Genomic DNA, 17,480 nt, shown 5'->3' on the forward strand with positions numbered 1-17,480 from the left:
AAGAATATTGCTAATTATGAATTTTAATAGGATTAGCGGATCTGTTGGCATCATCTCATCATCTTGAGAGTATTGTGCAGCCTAATTCATTCAGTAGAGAGACGATTAATCAACTGATGTGACTTGTGAGTGTTCTGCTTCATAAAGTTTCTCAGAATTCATAGCCCGGCTCATTTTATTCCAATAATGTCGTTTGCGAACCTGCGGTGAAATGTATGATATGAAACGCCATTAGATGTGAGTTCGACCTTCACATCTGCCAGTGAGCAAACTCTTGTTTAGAATAATTAATATTTTACAGCAGCTCTGAGAAGATGGGCCGCTTTATCAGCGCTGATAGCATCTTTCAATGTACAGACGCTCTTTGTAAGAGATGCTGCTGTTTGTCTAATGGATCGGTATGTGTTCCAGGAAAATGAAATAGATATAGGCAAGAAGGTCTACAAAGGCACAGGTAAGATGTACTGAAACAGATATCATGTTTTATAGTAAATCACATTCTAACTTCTCAGCAGAACAGTGCTAATCTCTGGAAATACATGCTAGGGTATCACAGCAACCCCTGTAAAAAGGCTTTATTTTGCAAAAAGTTTTGCAGTTTTTTTTTTTTTTTTTTTTGTTAAATAATAACAACAACAATAATCCTAGGTAAATCTGCGTTTACAAAATTATATGGAAAAAAAAGTGACACCAAAAACAAAAAATTTTGCAGTTAACTTGCATTTAAATGCTTTTTTTAAATAAAAAATGAATGAATGTATTTAGTAAAAAAAAAAAAACTCTTGCTAAACTGCTTCTTTTGTAAAAATGCTTCTTATATTTGTATAAAAATAAATATTTACAACATAATAATAACAACAACCTAGATAAATCTGCTTTTAAATTGTTTCCAAAAAAATGTAAAATTCAATTTGCCTGCAATATGAAAAAAAAAAATGTGTGAAGAAAAAAAAAGTTTGTAAAACAAATGCCTTCTACAATCATAGGTGCCTGTATATATGAGGTGTCCTTTCTAAATATAGTGTCACATGACAAATATTATGTACAAAAGCCTAGATCAAGGGAGTGACACAGCTTACCCCATTCTCACCTACACTATCATCACCCCCATAAACCCACACAGTCATGCAGCTTAGAGCTGACAACGGATTTTAGCTGAGGTGGCAAAATTGTCATTATCATACTAATCCAGTTTGCGTTGGTGTTTATGTTCACATGTTCAGCAAATATTTACATAAAGCAGTATTATTTGGCAGGTGACGAGATTGAGTGTGCTGGATAATGAGGGATAGAGCACTGCTTTTCCAGTGAGACATCAACTGGGACAAGGCAATATTAGCATAATATAAACATAATGAGTGACAATACAGGGAATGAGTCAAAATAAATAAATAAATAAAAGCTTTATAAGATCAACAAAACTGCAATCAGCGAATTACCAAGAGAGTGATCTTTACCTTTGATTAAAAGTGAAATACACCAGTGTGTCAGCAAGCCCATTAAGTCCAACTTGCCTGGCTTATAGTTCATTAAGCAATTGATTTGATGACTGTTAGTGGTTTATTCGTTTTAGAATCGCTTTCGCAATCATTTTAAGTTTGAAATGAAATTATGAAGCTTTTGTTGGAATTATCGCTCACTATCAAACAATGATAGGCATCAAAATCAGTATTCATACACTGCCACTCAAAAGTCTGGGGTTAGACTAGAAAATTGAATGCTGAAAAATTCTACTTTGCCTAAATTACATTTTTTTTAAAAGACAGTATTAAAACAGAGATGGTACCTTTAAATTGCAATAATATTTCAAAACATTACAGTTTTTTCTTTTTCTGTTTTTACTGTTTTTTGATCAAATAAATGCAGGTTTGGTGAGTAAGATTTCCTGTGTTTTCAAATAAATACAAAGTAAAAAAAAAAAGTAATATTTATCTAAATATATATTTTTGAAAATATTTATAATCAACAAAAATATGATTCATTGATCTGATTCACATCTGGTGAATTTAAATCAGATGTGATATTTAAAAAAAAAATCAGTCAAGTTGTGAGTCACATAACAATGAAGGATTGAAAAATTACGCCCGTTTCACACATGACCCGTTTGCAGTAATACATTTTCATGTCAATCCATGTTTATTTTGATCACGAACAATGCGCTTTCACTTTAATTCAGTGTGTGCAGCACAGAAAAACAGACTGCGCAGAGAGGATTGCGGAACTGCTGCATTTGCACCGCTTTCTGCAATGCATTGCCAGACCGCATACGTGTGCAGTGTGAACGGACTTAAAAAAACTGGAGAAAAAAACCCGAAATGCATAGTACTGCAAACAGATCATGTGTGAAATGTACGTTTGTCTAATGACATGTTTTGTAGGAAACTCAAAAAGTCTCCTATCTCACAGTAGAAGAATACCTAATTTAATATAGTCAGCATTATCATTGTTAGTATTCGATTTACCACCCAGCCTCAATCAGTGCAGTTCTAGATTTGCCTGTGTGTACTGTAAGAACTTAGACTGGGAAAACCCAGACAACTTCCGGCAAATTTAGATTTGCCCTGCAAGTAGTCTGGCAAAAAGCTCATTCAAGCCCATTTCTAATCCGTCGAAATCGCGGCACCAATCAGAAACGTTGGGGCGGGCATTACACGATGACGATCGCTCTGATTGGTTTTAGGTCTATCCAATTGCACCCAGAGGCATTTGAGCGACGTCCGTTGGTGAAGCGCACCAACTTTTAAATGCATTATTATATTCAAATTGCAAACACATGAGGACAGTCTCCATGAAAGACCCACTGGCAGATGAACGTGCTACTACATTTCTCTCCGAAACGGTAGGAAATTAAATTAGATTTAATAGAGGATTTTAACTGTGACAAGATGATTGACAGGGCAGTTTACGTGACAGATCCGTCCGATAAAGATGACGAAGTAGTATGTCCCAAAGCTTGCCTACTTTTTTGCTACACGTTCAAAAGTAAATACCTTTTCTTCACAAAAAGAGTACATACTTTTATGGCGTAGTGTAACTTAGGCGAATTGGGACGCAGCATATGGCTTTACACGATGACGATCGCTCTGATTGGTTTTAGGTCTATCCAATTGCGCCCAGAGGCATTTGAGCGACGTCCGTTGGTGACGCCCCTTTGGAAATGAGTTATTAATGAAGCTTTGCCAGACCATAACTCAGTTACTACTGAGAATGGTCTGGTCTTAACCAGGCTACTAAGAACTCAATGTGAGATCTAAACCTTGACAACAAACAAATCAGTAAAATCCACGACAATCAGAATAGCCCATAATGCCAGCAGATGTCAAAGTCTTAAAGTGACCCTATTATGCTATTTTAAAGGTTCCTCATTTTGTATTGGAGTCTCCTACAATAGATTTACATGCATCCAAGGTCAAAAACACTATAATTATACATTGCGCATCACCTCATTTCTCAAACAGTCTGAAAACAATTTCAGTCTCCCTAAACCCCTCCTTCCACACATAATTCATGCTGGTGCTCGTGAACGGAGCATCTAAATTGTAGTCAAGTTTGATTCCATTGACAATAAGTGTCTATTTATCATGTTAATGTACCCAGAGGTTCCATCATCTGCCAACAGCTTAAATAAACACTATTACAAAGCTAATGGAAGATTGGTTGAGCCAGGTGTTGAAGTCTGACATAAAAAAAAAAAAATAATAATAATAATAATAATTTTAATTAATTTTTTTTTTTTTTTTAAATGTCAGACTTTAACCCCTGGCTCAACCATTGCTGTGGTCTCGCACAACCAGACATATTCTGGCCAAGAATTCTGATTGACATGTAAAGTGACCAGTAGTTCAATCACGGTTCTATTTGCTGTAGCCGACTTCACGAGCAGATACGTCTGAGAGCAATAATGATTTTCTGTGTTTGGTCAACGATATGCTATGTGGAAATTGTCAATGGACTACAGAAAGAACATCATATGCCCCCGCCGCCATATCAAACACTACTTGTGGTAAAACAAGACAGAAATATTGTTGAAAAAAAGTTTTGAAACAGAAGATAAGTGTGTGTGGAGGAGGAGAGCCAGACAGACTAGCTTATACCTTTCATGTGGTTATGTGTTGGGATGTGGACTAACTTAAATCACACCAGCTAAAGCCTCCGGGATTTTCCAGCGTAGCCCCAGGCACCCGCTCCACACACACAACTCTGTGTTTCAGGTGTCATACTGATGTTCAAGAGCTGCCGGGGAGCTTTAAGATCTTTGCCAAGCGCTGTCTACCTTTCCAAGCTCTTCTGAACTGATACATGTACAAAGTGAACAGCTTTGATACGAGACAAAACCTGCTAAGCCCACCAAAAGGTGTAGAGAGCCAAGAGCCAAGAAAACAGCACAGACTCTCTTCTGCAACACATTCACCATAACTCAAGAATGATCATATCAATCTACAAATGAACAGAGAATCAAAGGGTTCAACAATAACCAAAACAAACAAATCAATAAATACATCAAATATATTATAATAATATAAATATATATTGATAATAATATCTTAGCAAGGGCTCAAAATCAGCTAAATGAACATGAACGGATGCCTATGGTACAGTGTAGCAAATTATCATATCAGCATCAGTAAGTAAGTAAAGTTTATTTATAGAGCGCTTTTCACAGATAAAATCAATGTCAGCTGCTGATGTTTAAGAATGGGGACAGCACAGATATCATTGTTTGCTAGTTTTACTCTTAAAAACTGACATGACACTTAGGCTCGTTTGGAGCGTTTGTTCTGGAACCTGCAGTGTTTTCTCCCTTAGTTCGATTTGTTTAGGCATATTGACTTTATGTAGCCTCATAGTGTTGTGATGAAACATCTGTCTTCCAGTTTGTATTCCCACAGCATGAAGGTAAGATCTTACGGATTTATGAACACACCACTCATTTTAAAAATCTTCCCGGGCTACTGACATTTGTCATGACATCCGCTTTAAACATTACAATGATCATGATAACCCTACAATAAGTAAATCCACCTCACCAAATAATAATTGTTTGGCAGTGATGCCATAGAAATAAACAGAGCTAACGCAAAAACAGAAGTTCAAAGAGAAAATTCTAAAGATGACTGCGCGTTTGTTTCTCTTGTGCATAAGGACTATGAACATGACGATTGCACTCGGATCCGCACCAAAAAGATACGTTTGAGATCGCCGAACAACGCTGGTCTCAGCCCGCTTGAAAACGAACTCTGGAGCGGATGGCTTGTGGTTGGAAAGCAGGCTGTATCACAATCTATGATGAGTAATTACGTGTGTTGCATGGAAAGCAGCAGTGTTTGTTCTGCTAATGCCTCTCAAAATCAATCAAGGATTAACCTGGAGCAAAGACGAAGTGAAATGCCTGTTTGAAATTTGGTCGGATGAACATACCTGAGCCTCCAATACATGATATAATGCTCATGAAACATGCAGATGGTTGCTCTGAGCACAACAGATGAAGTGAGTCATACGGTTTTTATTCACTTTTAACTTTAATATTTGGAATGTCCACCTTTTGCAGCATTACAGCAGCACATCTCTCTGCCATAGTGTCTATATATTTTTTCCTGAGAACACTAATGGTCTCCCATGCCTTCTACAACTGAAGCCAAAGGCTTTCCTTTGAATGTACAATAGATCTGTCCAGTTTATTTTCTCGCCCCAAATCTTCTCGATGGGTTTGAAGTCTGGGCTTTGACAGGGCCACTCCATCATTTTCAATGTTCCAGCAGATTCCTTTTGTCGCAGGTAGTTCCGCCAATAGAAGAATGTTTTAGGGTCATTGTCCTCTTGGAAAATAGCAACTGAAACCTCTTTAATATGCCAAGTGTTCTAATAACTTTGGCCACCACTGTATTTCAGAGCAACTGTCCAAAACACATAAAAAGATCAATGAACCCTCGATTCTTGCTCAAAATTATAAAATAATATACAGGGCTGTCGAGCGATTTAATCTAATTAATTACATGATGTGCAGATTAATCACACATCAACTTTGGCTGAGAAATTACCCCCACAAGATCATTAAAAGTAATTATTGTGTTAAATGAAAAAAGCATCAAATAGATAGCCTATTACAAAAAAAGTAGCTTTGGAAATAATTTTTTTTTATCTGATTTAACTTAAAATTGTCCCCATTTACATCCACTGCAACCGCCTTACCATTTGTATTTATTTATTCATTCATTTTATATTAATGAGGGATAAGCTGAAATTTCATGCATTAACATTTACGTAATTTTTGTGGTAATCATCATTATGCCACAAATGCTGTTGATTGAGTGAAATGCCTGGAACACGCTTGTCACTTCATTACATACAAAATATTAAGAGTAGCACTAAATTTGGGTACACAGGAATATTAATAATGAAGCACTACATTACAAATTCCAGTGATAAACATACCATTGTTGCAATTCTGATTAAACATTAGGGGAACTTCCCTCTATATGCCTCTTTTCTACACAATAGCAGCTTTTCCCTTTAGCTCTCATGTGAATGTTACTTCCTGTGCCATAATGTTTCACGCCGCTTGGACTGTGAGAGTAACAATTAAATAATGCTAATGCATTGCTTATGCCCTCCAAACACTGCTGCTTCTTGTTGGGTTTTGGGTTTGTGCTGCAGTGGCCTATAATGCTGTGAAAAATTGCTTTCCATCAAAAGTTAATCTAAACATAGCGGCTTATGTAAGACAGAGCAGCACTTGAAGATCTTTTTCCGCAAAGCCAAAGACTTATTGCTATTCGAAAAGAGAATAAGGACATTATTCAAACAAATCAGCAATGGAAATCATGCAAATGTATGCAAGGTTTGCATTTGCACGTTGAGCACTAAGATTAATAGACAAAAAAAAGTATCCGCCTTTTTTTTTTTTTTTTTGCAAAGCAAAAAAGAGGAGAATGTATTAAGGAGCATTTGATGATGATTCAAGGCATTTTGCTTTTCATGTTGCATGCATCGGAGTCAGCTTCTGAAGAGAGTACAACTTGTGTCCGCAAGATTTAAAGAGGCGCACAAAACTGGAATATCAAAATGATAAATTTAGGCTTTCAACTGAATAAAAAGAAATCATCAAATGAATTACATAATATGCCAATTAATTTACTGCAATTAGTTGCATATAGAAATATCTGCCAAACGTAGTAATTCAAAGACATTACATTATTGCGGCAAAGTAAATAATTGAATGGATACTGAAAAAAGTGGCTTTAGAAGTCAGTATATTCTTAATTTTGTTTTATGCAAATACATGAAAGTATATATACAAATACATTATCGGGGGCATGATTAATTGGATTTTTTTATCTTACATAACTGTGTGTGTGTGTGTGTGTGTAAAAATATATTTGAGCTGTCAATTAATACATACGCTAAAAGCGCTATTCGTTTTTTATGGTACAGATGAACGTGAATATGGCATCATTTTATTATGCTGGAGTTTGTACGCATCACCGCAGTTCTGAATTTAAATGTCCGATGTGCCGCTAAAAGCTTAAAGGAGAACTCCGGTCAATTTTAACATGGAGCTCATTTTTTTGTAAATTTGGAGTGCTGTCAGTACAGAGAACAACGACAAAAATCGGTGTTGCCTACACCGTGTTATACTCTTTTTAAAATTTGCACCCTGTTGACTTCAATGGGGCAAGTTTTAAACCTGCTTTTAGGCTCTTAACATCCTTGATGTGTCATTACAAGTGCACAGGTCATGTGAGTGATTCCTTCAGAGTGAACACGGTGAATCTGACTGCAGTAGATGTGAAAGATATGAATAAAAGTGATGTTAATTCAGCCAGCGCACATACCTGTATTTACTTCCTGTTTTCGGTCGAAGTCCACAGTAGTCGATTGTCGAGTTCACGCGCGTGATCTCAGACTGTCAGCTGTCAATGTGAACTCGACAATCGACGTGTGGACTTCGACCGAAAACAGGAAGTAAATACAGGTATGTGCGCTGGCTGAATTAACATCATTTTAAAATTGACCGGAGTTCTCCTTTAATGTTCCTTTACGTTTTAAAATAACGTACACCTACACTATACCCTAAACCTACCCGATAGTGTTAACAAAAGTAAATGTGACATAAAAACGCAATTGTAACCACAGCATTTTAGCTTGTTTGTGAACTCTTGTCTTCGAACTCTTTTATCGTGACTCGTCTTTCACGGGATTCATACCCGAGGCTCTCCGCATCACAAGTACAATTCTGTACCAGCTGAGCTAGAAAAGTCAAACATATGGAGCTGTGTGTAATTGTGTGTGAAAACGATTAAAAGTGCTTGCTGTTTTGCTGCCTCTAGTGTTTCTGTTAGAAACTGCAGTGATATGTAAGTATTGGTGCGTATTTTGCGTTTGCCGTTGTTTTTCCAATGAGCCTGTGCTGGAAACTGCAGGCATTAAGCTTCATCTTAAGGGGCTTTCGCACCGGAGGAAACTTTTCATAGTTCCTAGAACTATTGGCAGAAGTACCCGGATTTTAGTGTGTTCGCACCGCAGGAACTAGGAACGATTTTAGTTCTAGGTTACTCCTTTTGGAGGATCTAATTTAGCTCCTACTTCAGAGTAGGGTCTAAACCAGCACTATAGGAACTACCAGTGACGTTAGTGTACGCTGATTGACCGAACGCACGCGAAACACAAGCATCCGCCATTTTTAAAAACGCTGTGTAAACACACAGATTATAGCCTATATATTTACTCCACAAACTAACTCTACGAACATGGAAAACAGTGATAGACGGCACTCTTAACCTTTACGCTAAGGAGAAAATCCAACGCAACATATATATATATATATTTCTGCTCAGTAAAACTGGACATCAACCACACGGCAAACGCTAATAACGTTTCATTACTCTCTACTTTCTATGTATAACAGTTCTATCTATTAACGTATTAGACAGGACTGTTAGACAGATCGTAAACTAATGAACATGGAGAATGCGAGCGCATAAATAAAAAATAAAAAGCGAAATAAAAGTCACAACAACCAGCGCGGCTTACGTCACTTCAGAGTTCCAACTAGCGGTGCGAATGCAACCAGGAAAATGTTCCTAAGGGAACCATTAGGTCTCTGGGAAGCACCCTAGTGGCTAGTTTCTAGAACTAAGTTCTTAGAACTACCCACTGCGAAAGACCCAAAGTTCATTACAGTTCAAAATAAGTTCATTAAAGTTCAAAATGTACCAGTAAATTGAAAAACTTTTAGCCAATCCAAAAGCTTTCTTCCCAAAGATGACCTGTTCTGAAAGGTTGTATCACAAACATCTGCTGATATGGCCTAATACGAAGGCCAGACCAGACAGAACTGTTCTTCTGAGTACACTATATACCACAGTAAACAGAGATGACAGGGGAAAGATAGACAGAAAATCCTACCTTGCTTCACCTCAGTGAAATCCCCCAGTCACTATGGTAAACCCAAAAAAGGATACGGCCAGGCACGACCGGCTTTCGGTTGACAAGTGCGAAGGACAACTCCGTCTTCAAAAACACAGCAGAGGACTTTATGATGTGCTGCCCAAAGCGTAACGTAGCCATAGCGGATCAGCAATTTCTGTAAGACAGAGTTTCACACAGTCAATGACAAACAAAAGTGTCCACAACGAAGAAAAGGGAAAACATTTTTAAACATTTATTTTAAAACACATTTGGCAGGCTCTTTAAATGTACTCTGTTGATTTCATAAGAGTTTGAAAAACTTTACATCATTTTCAAGAAAAGTTCCAGTTAAAAGTAGGCCTATATAGTAATATTTCACTTCAAATCATTAAGTTTTTGGGTTGCACCAAATGCCATTTTACAACCTGAAAATGTCATAAAAACGTCAAATGATCTGATATTTTATTGAAGACCTTGACATAGTCTTGAGGGTCTGCAGGAATCCTCGATATCATTTCCTGTTGTATGTTGTTTTTTCTGAGTTGTTGGTCGCACCACATGACTTTGATTTGGCGTTAAAAGATTGTCCAAATAAGTAGTGAAGAAGCAGTTTAGATAAAATAACAGTAATATATAATAACAGATAAATATACATTCATTAAATTAATACAAAATATAAATAATAATAATAATAATAATAATAATGATGAATTTTTCTTTACATTGTTTAACTGAAGGCCTTTTTCGTTATTTTTGTATCACACTGAAAAACAATCTGATGTGGGATTAACTTTGAAACAATTTGCTGGTAAATTTCACAAATAATTACAAAGAAACTCCAATTAACACAGTGAATTAAACATGACATTTAGAAGTCAGAGAAAATAAGTATTCTCTTGTAAAAAGTACTCTAAATGGATATATATATATATATTCATGTCGATAAAAACATACTTCATTTTACAGCGCACCCTAACATCTCAAGTCATTGAATAAATTACTTTTTTTTGTGTGTATTATTATTTTTAATGATTTTATAGGTTCAGACAATGTCATTAGCCCAATAGTTAAGGTTACCCTAGAACACTAATATGATGATCCTACATCAAGTTAAATAAAGTTTTTGTCTACTCTTTCAATTGTTTGAGACAACATTCTGCATTAATTAGAAATTCTATGACATTTTTTCTCTCATTTCATTCTAGATGAAAGGCATCTCATATAGCAAGACTTGAAGTAAACAAATTGATGGCGAGCTATTTTAAAACAGTCTCAATGGGAGATGTCAATGATAAAACGAATATCTGAAACAGCGAGAGTTCAAACAAAGAACAATCTATAAAAAAGAAAAAAAAAAGAGGCATCTTGTCGCACTGGGAGGGCTTTTTAACGCCCACCATTACAAACAAGTATCGACCAAGATCAGCGGCCTCTAGCTAAATTTAGGCAACTTCTCCAGGGAATTTCAGTTCGCATTGATCAGCTAAAAATATATTCGTGCAGTCGCATTAACCATCCCAGGTAGAAATAAAAGAACAGTTCAACTGAAAAAAAGAAGACAATTCTGTAATCATTTACTCACCCTCATGTCACTCGAAACGCATTCAATTTTCTTTCTTCTATGGATGATGACAGAATTGTCATTTTTAGGTGAACTATTGCTTTTAACTGCTTGTAAACACCTAATTTGTCTCCTTTTTTTACCAAGGGAAACAAATGTCAAATCAGTTCTGCATTTACTGTAACATAAGGAGGAAAAAATGGAACAAAATAATTCATTGCCATGATTTTCCTTATAAATGTAATTATATGTAATAAGCACAGGGAGTTGGGTTTTTGTGTGTGCATGAATTATTAAAATGGGGTTAAAATAACCTCACAGATACACACACGCAGAGGTGCACTCAAAATGACCCCACACACATACATGCACATGCATGCGTACAGAATTATTCACAGGCGTACACAGAAAATCGAATATTCTTTCTCTCTAAACACACACACACACATAACACATATAATTAAGGAAAACATGGAGAAAAGGACTCATACTGTGCGTTTGGACGCTATCCCAGAGGACGAAATCCAAAAAAAGGATGAAAATGAAGAAGAAAAAAACAGGAAAATGTGTGCATACCAGCTGTCTCGGGCATTAGCCTCCTAAACAGATTCCAACAATTCCGCAATTAAGAATCACAATGCTGCAATTAGCGTGCCGCAGTTAGCAATGACCTAATTATTGTGCATCTCCCGTGTGCTTAACAACACGCATTTGCCATTTTGTTCCACGTCAGGTATGGCAAAGCACATGTGCGTGGATTGAAGTCTGCAAGAAGCGGCTCTTCCGCTGTGATCTGATATCAACATTTCCGTCAAACGTGCTTGTGACTCTGCTCGCAGCAGTGGCGGTCACGCATGATTCGCTGGGCGTGCGCTCGGCCTGCATTCCATGCAGCGTTATTGCGCCGGTTACGTGTTTAATCCTTATCTGTAACCTTGACTGCACAGATTGCTGCTCCAGCGTGTAATCGGTGAAATCCAGAAGCCCGCTCGCCGCTACTGATACATCAGACACAATAATCCCTAAACTAATTCAAACACACACACACACACACACAGCCAACAATGTAAGGTTCACCCAATGAAATTCAGCTCAAACATTTATTTTTTGATATATGTAGGTATGATAAGCACTTTTGAGAACAAATGGCAATAGGCTATTTAATGTAATTTTGTTTTCTCCATATATTGAATTTTTCACGATTCTCCACTAAATAAAGTGCATCAATAGAGACTGTGTGTTAAACACATCACAATCATATCGCATTCATTATTTCAATTCATTTATAATCTCGATCAAAATATATAGGTACACATATCACTTACAAATTCAGCCTTTCTTCTGTCTGTAAATATCCTAAAGCATTTTATATGTCAGAGCACTGCTTGCAGCCCCAACATGTCATGACCCCTTAAAACAAAAGGTTGACTGCATCTCAACACCTCCTTGTTTTACACAGTGGCCTGTAAAGACATATCGACCACTTCCCCCCTGTGGAATTGAGCTCAGGTGTTCATAACTGCAAAGCCACTGAAATCCCTGTGACAGTATGAGAAACATACAGGAAACATTATATCCTCCATCGGAATACAAAACACAGAGTCAAGGTCTATAATGCATATGTTTCAATCCACTATGGCCTGATAAGCACAAAACGAATGTGAATGCTGTTCAAGCACTGGGTGTTTTCTCTACAGCTACCTTTTATTTGTACTGAAATGTACAGGACTTCAATTACAAACTTAATTAGGCTATACAGTTGATAACAATAATGGAAAATGGAAAAGTGACATATGTACAGTATGATACATAAAATTCAAAAGAGCATGTTCCCATCTTTCCAGAGCTCAAGGAGATGAGTTTAGCGTGATGACATCAAGCATATATCAAAAGCAGACCTTAGGCTATATCTATGCGAGCTATCACAAACGCAACGATATGCCGCCCAAGGCTTAGCTGTCCCCTCTTTTTACCAGACTATAAACAACTATCGGATTCAGTCCACCAAGCATTGAGCCCTAATTGAATAAACTCTGTTGAATACTTCTCATTGGAGATGAAAAGAATGTCTCATCGAGGCCCAACAATCAAAGGCTTTCTGAGATTTATTTTGGCATTTTGCATTCATATCCTTGGGTGATGTTAGTGATACAAAAGATTAATCTTGTATGGCTCAGTGTACAAACGGAGCAATCTCTCTCCTTTATCAGTAAGTGTATCGAGCACATAGTGTAGTAGCTCAGCTAGTATGTTCTGGCTGGGTCTCAAATTCTAGTGTGCAATGTTCATCTGTGGCATTTTATATAGTCCATTACGAAAGTGTGGTCATATTCAACACTTCTTGAGTGAGAGTGAAATATTTCCTCACACAGATTTCACAATGGGTTCAAAAGATTTGTCGCATTGACCAACAGCTTGGTTTGAAAGTGACTTCTGTGTCAGTATCACAGCTACACTTTATTTGGATGAAATAGTGCTTTAAATAATTTGTTTAATTATGTCCAAGTCTGTAACATTGCCGAGACAACTGCCCATTCAAGACATCACTTTTTGAGACATAATCACAGCTTCTCTTTCACATTTAGCTTGTTTATAACTCTCTCTGTTAAGGACAAGAGCATTCGCAAAGAAACAAAGCTTATTAACGTCTTATTACAATGTAATAGCATTGTAATAACACGGCTGGTTGCATTGCAAGACTATGGCAGTGATGAATGAACTTCTAGCAGACTGCTGATGGAGTGTGGCACAGCATAAAATTAATCATGATGAATAACCAATGATTTGCCACACAGAAAGCACCTCAAGGTGAAAAACATACACGTTTGATTCCATTTTCCATCCAAACATGGCCTTTGGCACACTGCGTTTCATCTACCTGGAACGAGAGGAAAAACAGCTCCCAAACATACACAGCAAGCAGTGGGCTTCAGCTGTCAATTTAGCTTGCCGATAACTAGAGTTTATTCAGGTAGCAGATGCATCCAGACGGAGGGCTAGAGGGAGTTCTCGTGTTTTGAAATGCTATCAGAAGAAAAGCAAGTGTTGAAACGTCGTCTCATTAAGTTTGTTTGCAGGAGAGGTTTGGTAGCAAATAAGATCCCACAAGTACAGCTACATCAGTAAGGCAGTAATGAAAGATTTCATCACCGGTTTAATGCTGACTGCCGATCTCTCCCGGGTGCACTGACAGCAATGGAGTCAGACAGGCGTGTGTGCGTGCGTGCGCATGTGGGCACGTTTGCGTTTATGTGTTATTATAATAATGACTAATTAAATGTGTTCACACCAATAACCTGTGCGATACACAAAGGAAAAGGCAAGGCATCTGGATGTAACATGCTGCTTTGTTAATTGTAGTATTGATAATTATTTATACTTACATAAAAAACAAATTAATGCTTGAATGTGCTTTTTAAAAATGAGCAAATGACCTTGCAACCTTTCTCAAAATCAGCCGAATGCTCTTGCACAGATGGTTGAATAAAGCTCCACACTTACAGGTGGTTTGGCAGCATATCGCCATGTAGAGTTTCATGTTAAGGTCTTTCGGAGGCTTTGCCAAAAGGTTTTTACCATTTTAAATACAAGCAAGAAATCCACACATTCCTTGAGCCTCTGCTAAATTTGAAAAGCCGTATGGGTTATTTTTAGACAAAGGTGCACTGAGGTCCTGTCCAAAACGCCACCCTAAACCCTTTACAGTACTACAAGTAGGCCTACACATTTTGATTATGTAAAGGCATAGACTGTGGAAATTATAGCAATATCTGGGAGTTGTTTAATAACTATGATTAACTTATTCCCCAACTAAAAGTGCAATAATTTAGCCGGTCGTGTGATCTCAACATGACGGCCACCGTGACAAAGGACCACCATAGTTATGTCAAACTTATTTAATGAATAATAATAATAATAATAATAATAATAGTAATAATAAAGATATTTGATATCCCCTAAATTCACATGACCAAATAAACCCAATTAGAAATCTACATGGCAAAATCTTTCAAGCTTTTGTGAAATCCCTGATTGCATGGATTCATATTGAAATCACTGGATTTCACCCTCAAAAATGTACAGAACAATGGTCAATATGACAATGCCTTAAGATTCTGTTTTGGACGGCATCTTCTAGCGAGATGTGTGAGCCTGACAGTGCATGACGGGTATTAACCAACCGTTGCATGCTCATTGGTTGGACACTCGTTATCGTGGTGCATTATGAGACTGAATGAGTGCCCTCAAGAATGTCCACTATGATTTCATACATCATTATAAAATTGCTTTCCCCTCAATATGCGCACTTTATAAAGGTATAAGGAGTGCTTATTTGGACAAACCGGCTCTAAATTGACCACTTTTTAATTGGCCCTGAAATGACACTTCTTCAACATATCTATCAAAAATACTATTGATTTCTTAAGATGTATTTTGAAGTGGATGCTTTCTACACCTTTAAATAAACAATATATGTACTACAAAATTAAAATTTTTGACTTATGCTCATCTTTTATTATAACCAAAACACTACCATCTATGTTGCAATATAGGTAAGTCCCAGATGTGCAGGGAACATTTTTCTAATATTCTAAACAAACATTTTCAATTTGGTTCCCATATTCCCTCGGCAGATCCACCTCTGTTATTAAAACGCGGCTCATCCAATCTGCCTCAACAAAAGGAAACGTCTGATTAACAGATGCTGCTGGACGAAGGAGACATCGCATTTAAGCGGTTTTAATTGAAAAACTCTTACAATGTAGCCTATATCACCTGTGTTTGAACACCACCGCACTGAGTGTCTGTATAGAAATCTTATTTAGATCCAATTTTCTGATCAGCAGTGGCTTACCAGTAAAACTGTCAGGATGCTCTAAAGTTATCACACCATCATCTCATCCGCAGTCCTAAGAATCATCACGTGGAAAAATATCAAAGGACGGAACGTAGATATAGTCGTCTTTTATAAAGTGCAGGCCTACAGTGGAGGATGCGCTTTAAGTCTACAGCACTGATTTTAATAAGAGCAATGGAACATAATGGTTTTGATTGAAATGTACTTGGATTTGTGCGCAGGGCATCAACAGCCTTGGGTCTTGTGGCCTCTGAACGCCCCCACAAGCTCATCTTATTTGTTATTCTTATTTCCAGTAGCTTCTCCTGGTGAGTAGCTAGGCAGATAATGAACAATAGTGTTGCCTTTGTGGAAATTCGTGGAGCATTTACGACAAAATCAATGCGGCACTGAGATGACTTGGTCTGCGTGTCTGTAGCGTTCAACACGGCACATTTGAATTTGACATTTTTTTGCCTGTAGCATGTTGAAAGATAACGCTTACAGCTGATCTGTGGCATGTGGTGATTTTGATCTTGGATTCTATGAAGGAGCGCCAGGCTGCTGACTTAAAGGCCAAAAGCATTAATGTTCACGAACTAGAAAGAGGTAACACATCATGAATCAGTCACAGCTGTATATGGAATGGCTGCGAATGGGGCTGACCTTTGACCTCTAGCCAATACTAAAGGTTAACCCATGACACCAGTGTCATAATGTATTGCATCTTTAACACTAGCTGCTAGCTTATGTGCAAACAAATAAGACATTTAACCTTATAAAGGCCATGTCTTTTCATACATGCTATATCAATCAAAAATTATGCAGCTTGCAGAAAAAACTAAGCAATAGAAAAATGTAAAAAGTTACTTATTTGTAACAATGTTCGATTTTCGATTTTAAATCCCTCAATTGTACTCACTGTGAAATGGTGGATCACAAAATCATATGTTGGAAAGAGTTTAAATATGCAGAAAATGCTGGAAAACCAATCAATGTGCAGGACCTGGAGGATTTTTTTCTGAAGAACATTGGGCAGTTTAACTACTCAGGACAAACAAGGGACTCAACAACTGGGCAACGACGCAGATTGAGAATCAAGGGTATGTAAACTTTTGAACGGGGTAATTTTTCATAAATTTTGTCTTGTGGACTATATGTAAACATGTGAAATATCTTATTCAGGACAGTACTAAATAAAAAAATAGAATCCCTACATACATACAAAAAAAAAAAAAAAAAAAACTAACATTTTGCAGATTCTGCAAGGTGTACTGTATGCAAATTTATGACCACAACTGTATTTATTTACTCTAATGTTAAATACGGTCAGAAAAAGATTGTCTCAATGGATACAATACAACAAAGGTACTAAAATAAACTGAATATATTTTCCCATTTTGGTCTTTTGATTTTGGGGTGAAAAATTACCCAGGCATTTTGTTGACAGTTTTTTCTTTTTCTTTTTGTTTGAGATTCACCCAAGGAATAGTAAAAAAAAAAAAAAAAAATCTTGATGAGGCATTTTGCTGAAAATAACTTAAAAGCGAAAGCACTTCACACAAATCTAGAAGGACACTTTGTGTAATCGTGTCCTACTGTCCATCTCCTTTAGGGTAACTAAACCCTAAAACAACTTTTTTTAGTTAATGATCTGTAAGACTGGGGCTTTAT

At 37.0% G+C, this 17,480-nt stretch overlaps 1 protein-coding gene across 3 annotated transcripts in view; it reads right to left on the reverse strand.

The window, feature by feature from the left end:
• fhit (fragile histidine triad diadenosine triphosphatase) overlaps positions 1-17,480 on the reverse strand; it is a 346,802-nt gene that overhangs the window by 232,467 nt on the left and 96,855 nt on the right. For all 3 annotated transcript variants that reach the window (XM_084395270.1, XM_084395268.1, XM_084395269.1), the window contains one exon: positions 9,462-9,583. In XM_084395270.1, the coding sequence (XP_084251396.1) occupies positions 9,462-9,567 (106 nt within the window). In that variant the 5' untranslated portion in view covers positions 9,568-9,583. The remainder of the gene's footprint in view (positions 1-9,461; positions 9,584-17,480) is intronic.

The sequence above is a fragment of the Rutilus rutilus genome, assembly GCF_951802725.1.
Source record: "Rutilus rutilus genome assembly, chromosome: 22".
Lineage (NCBI taxonomy): Eukaryota > Metazoa > Chordata > Actinopteri > Cypriniformes > Leuciscidae > Rutilus > Rutilus rutilus.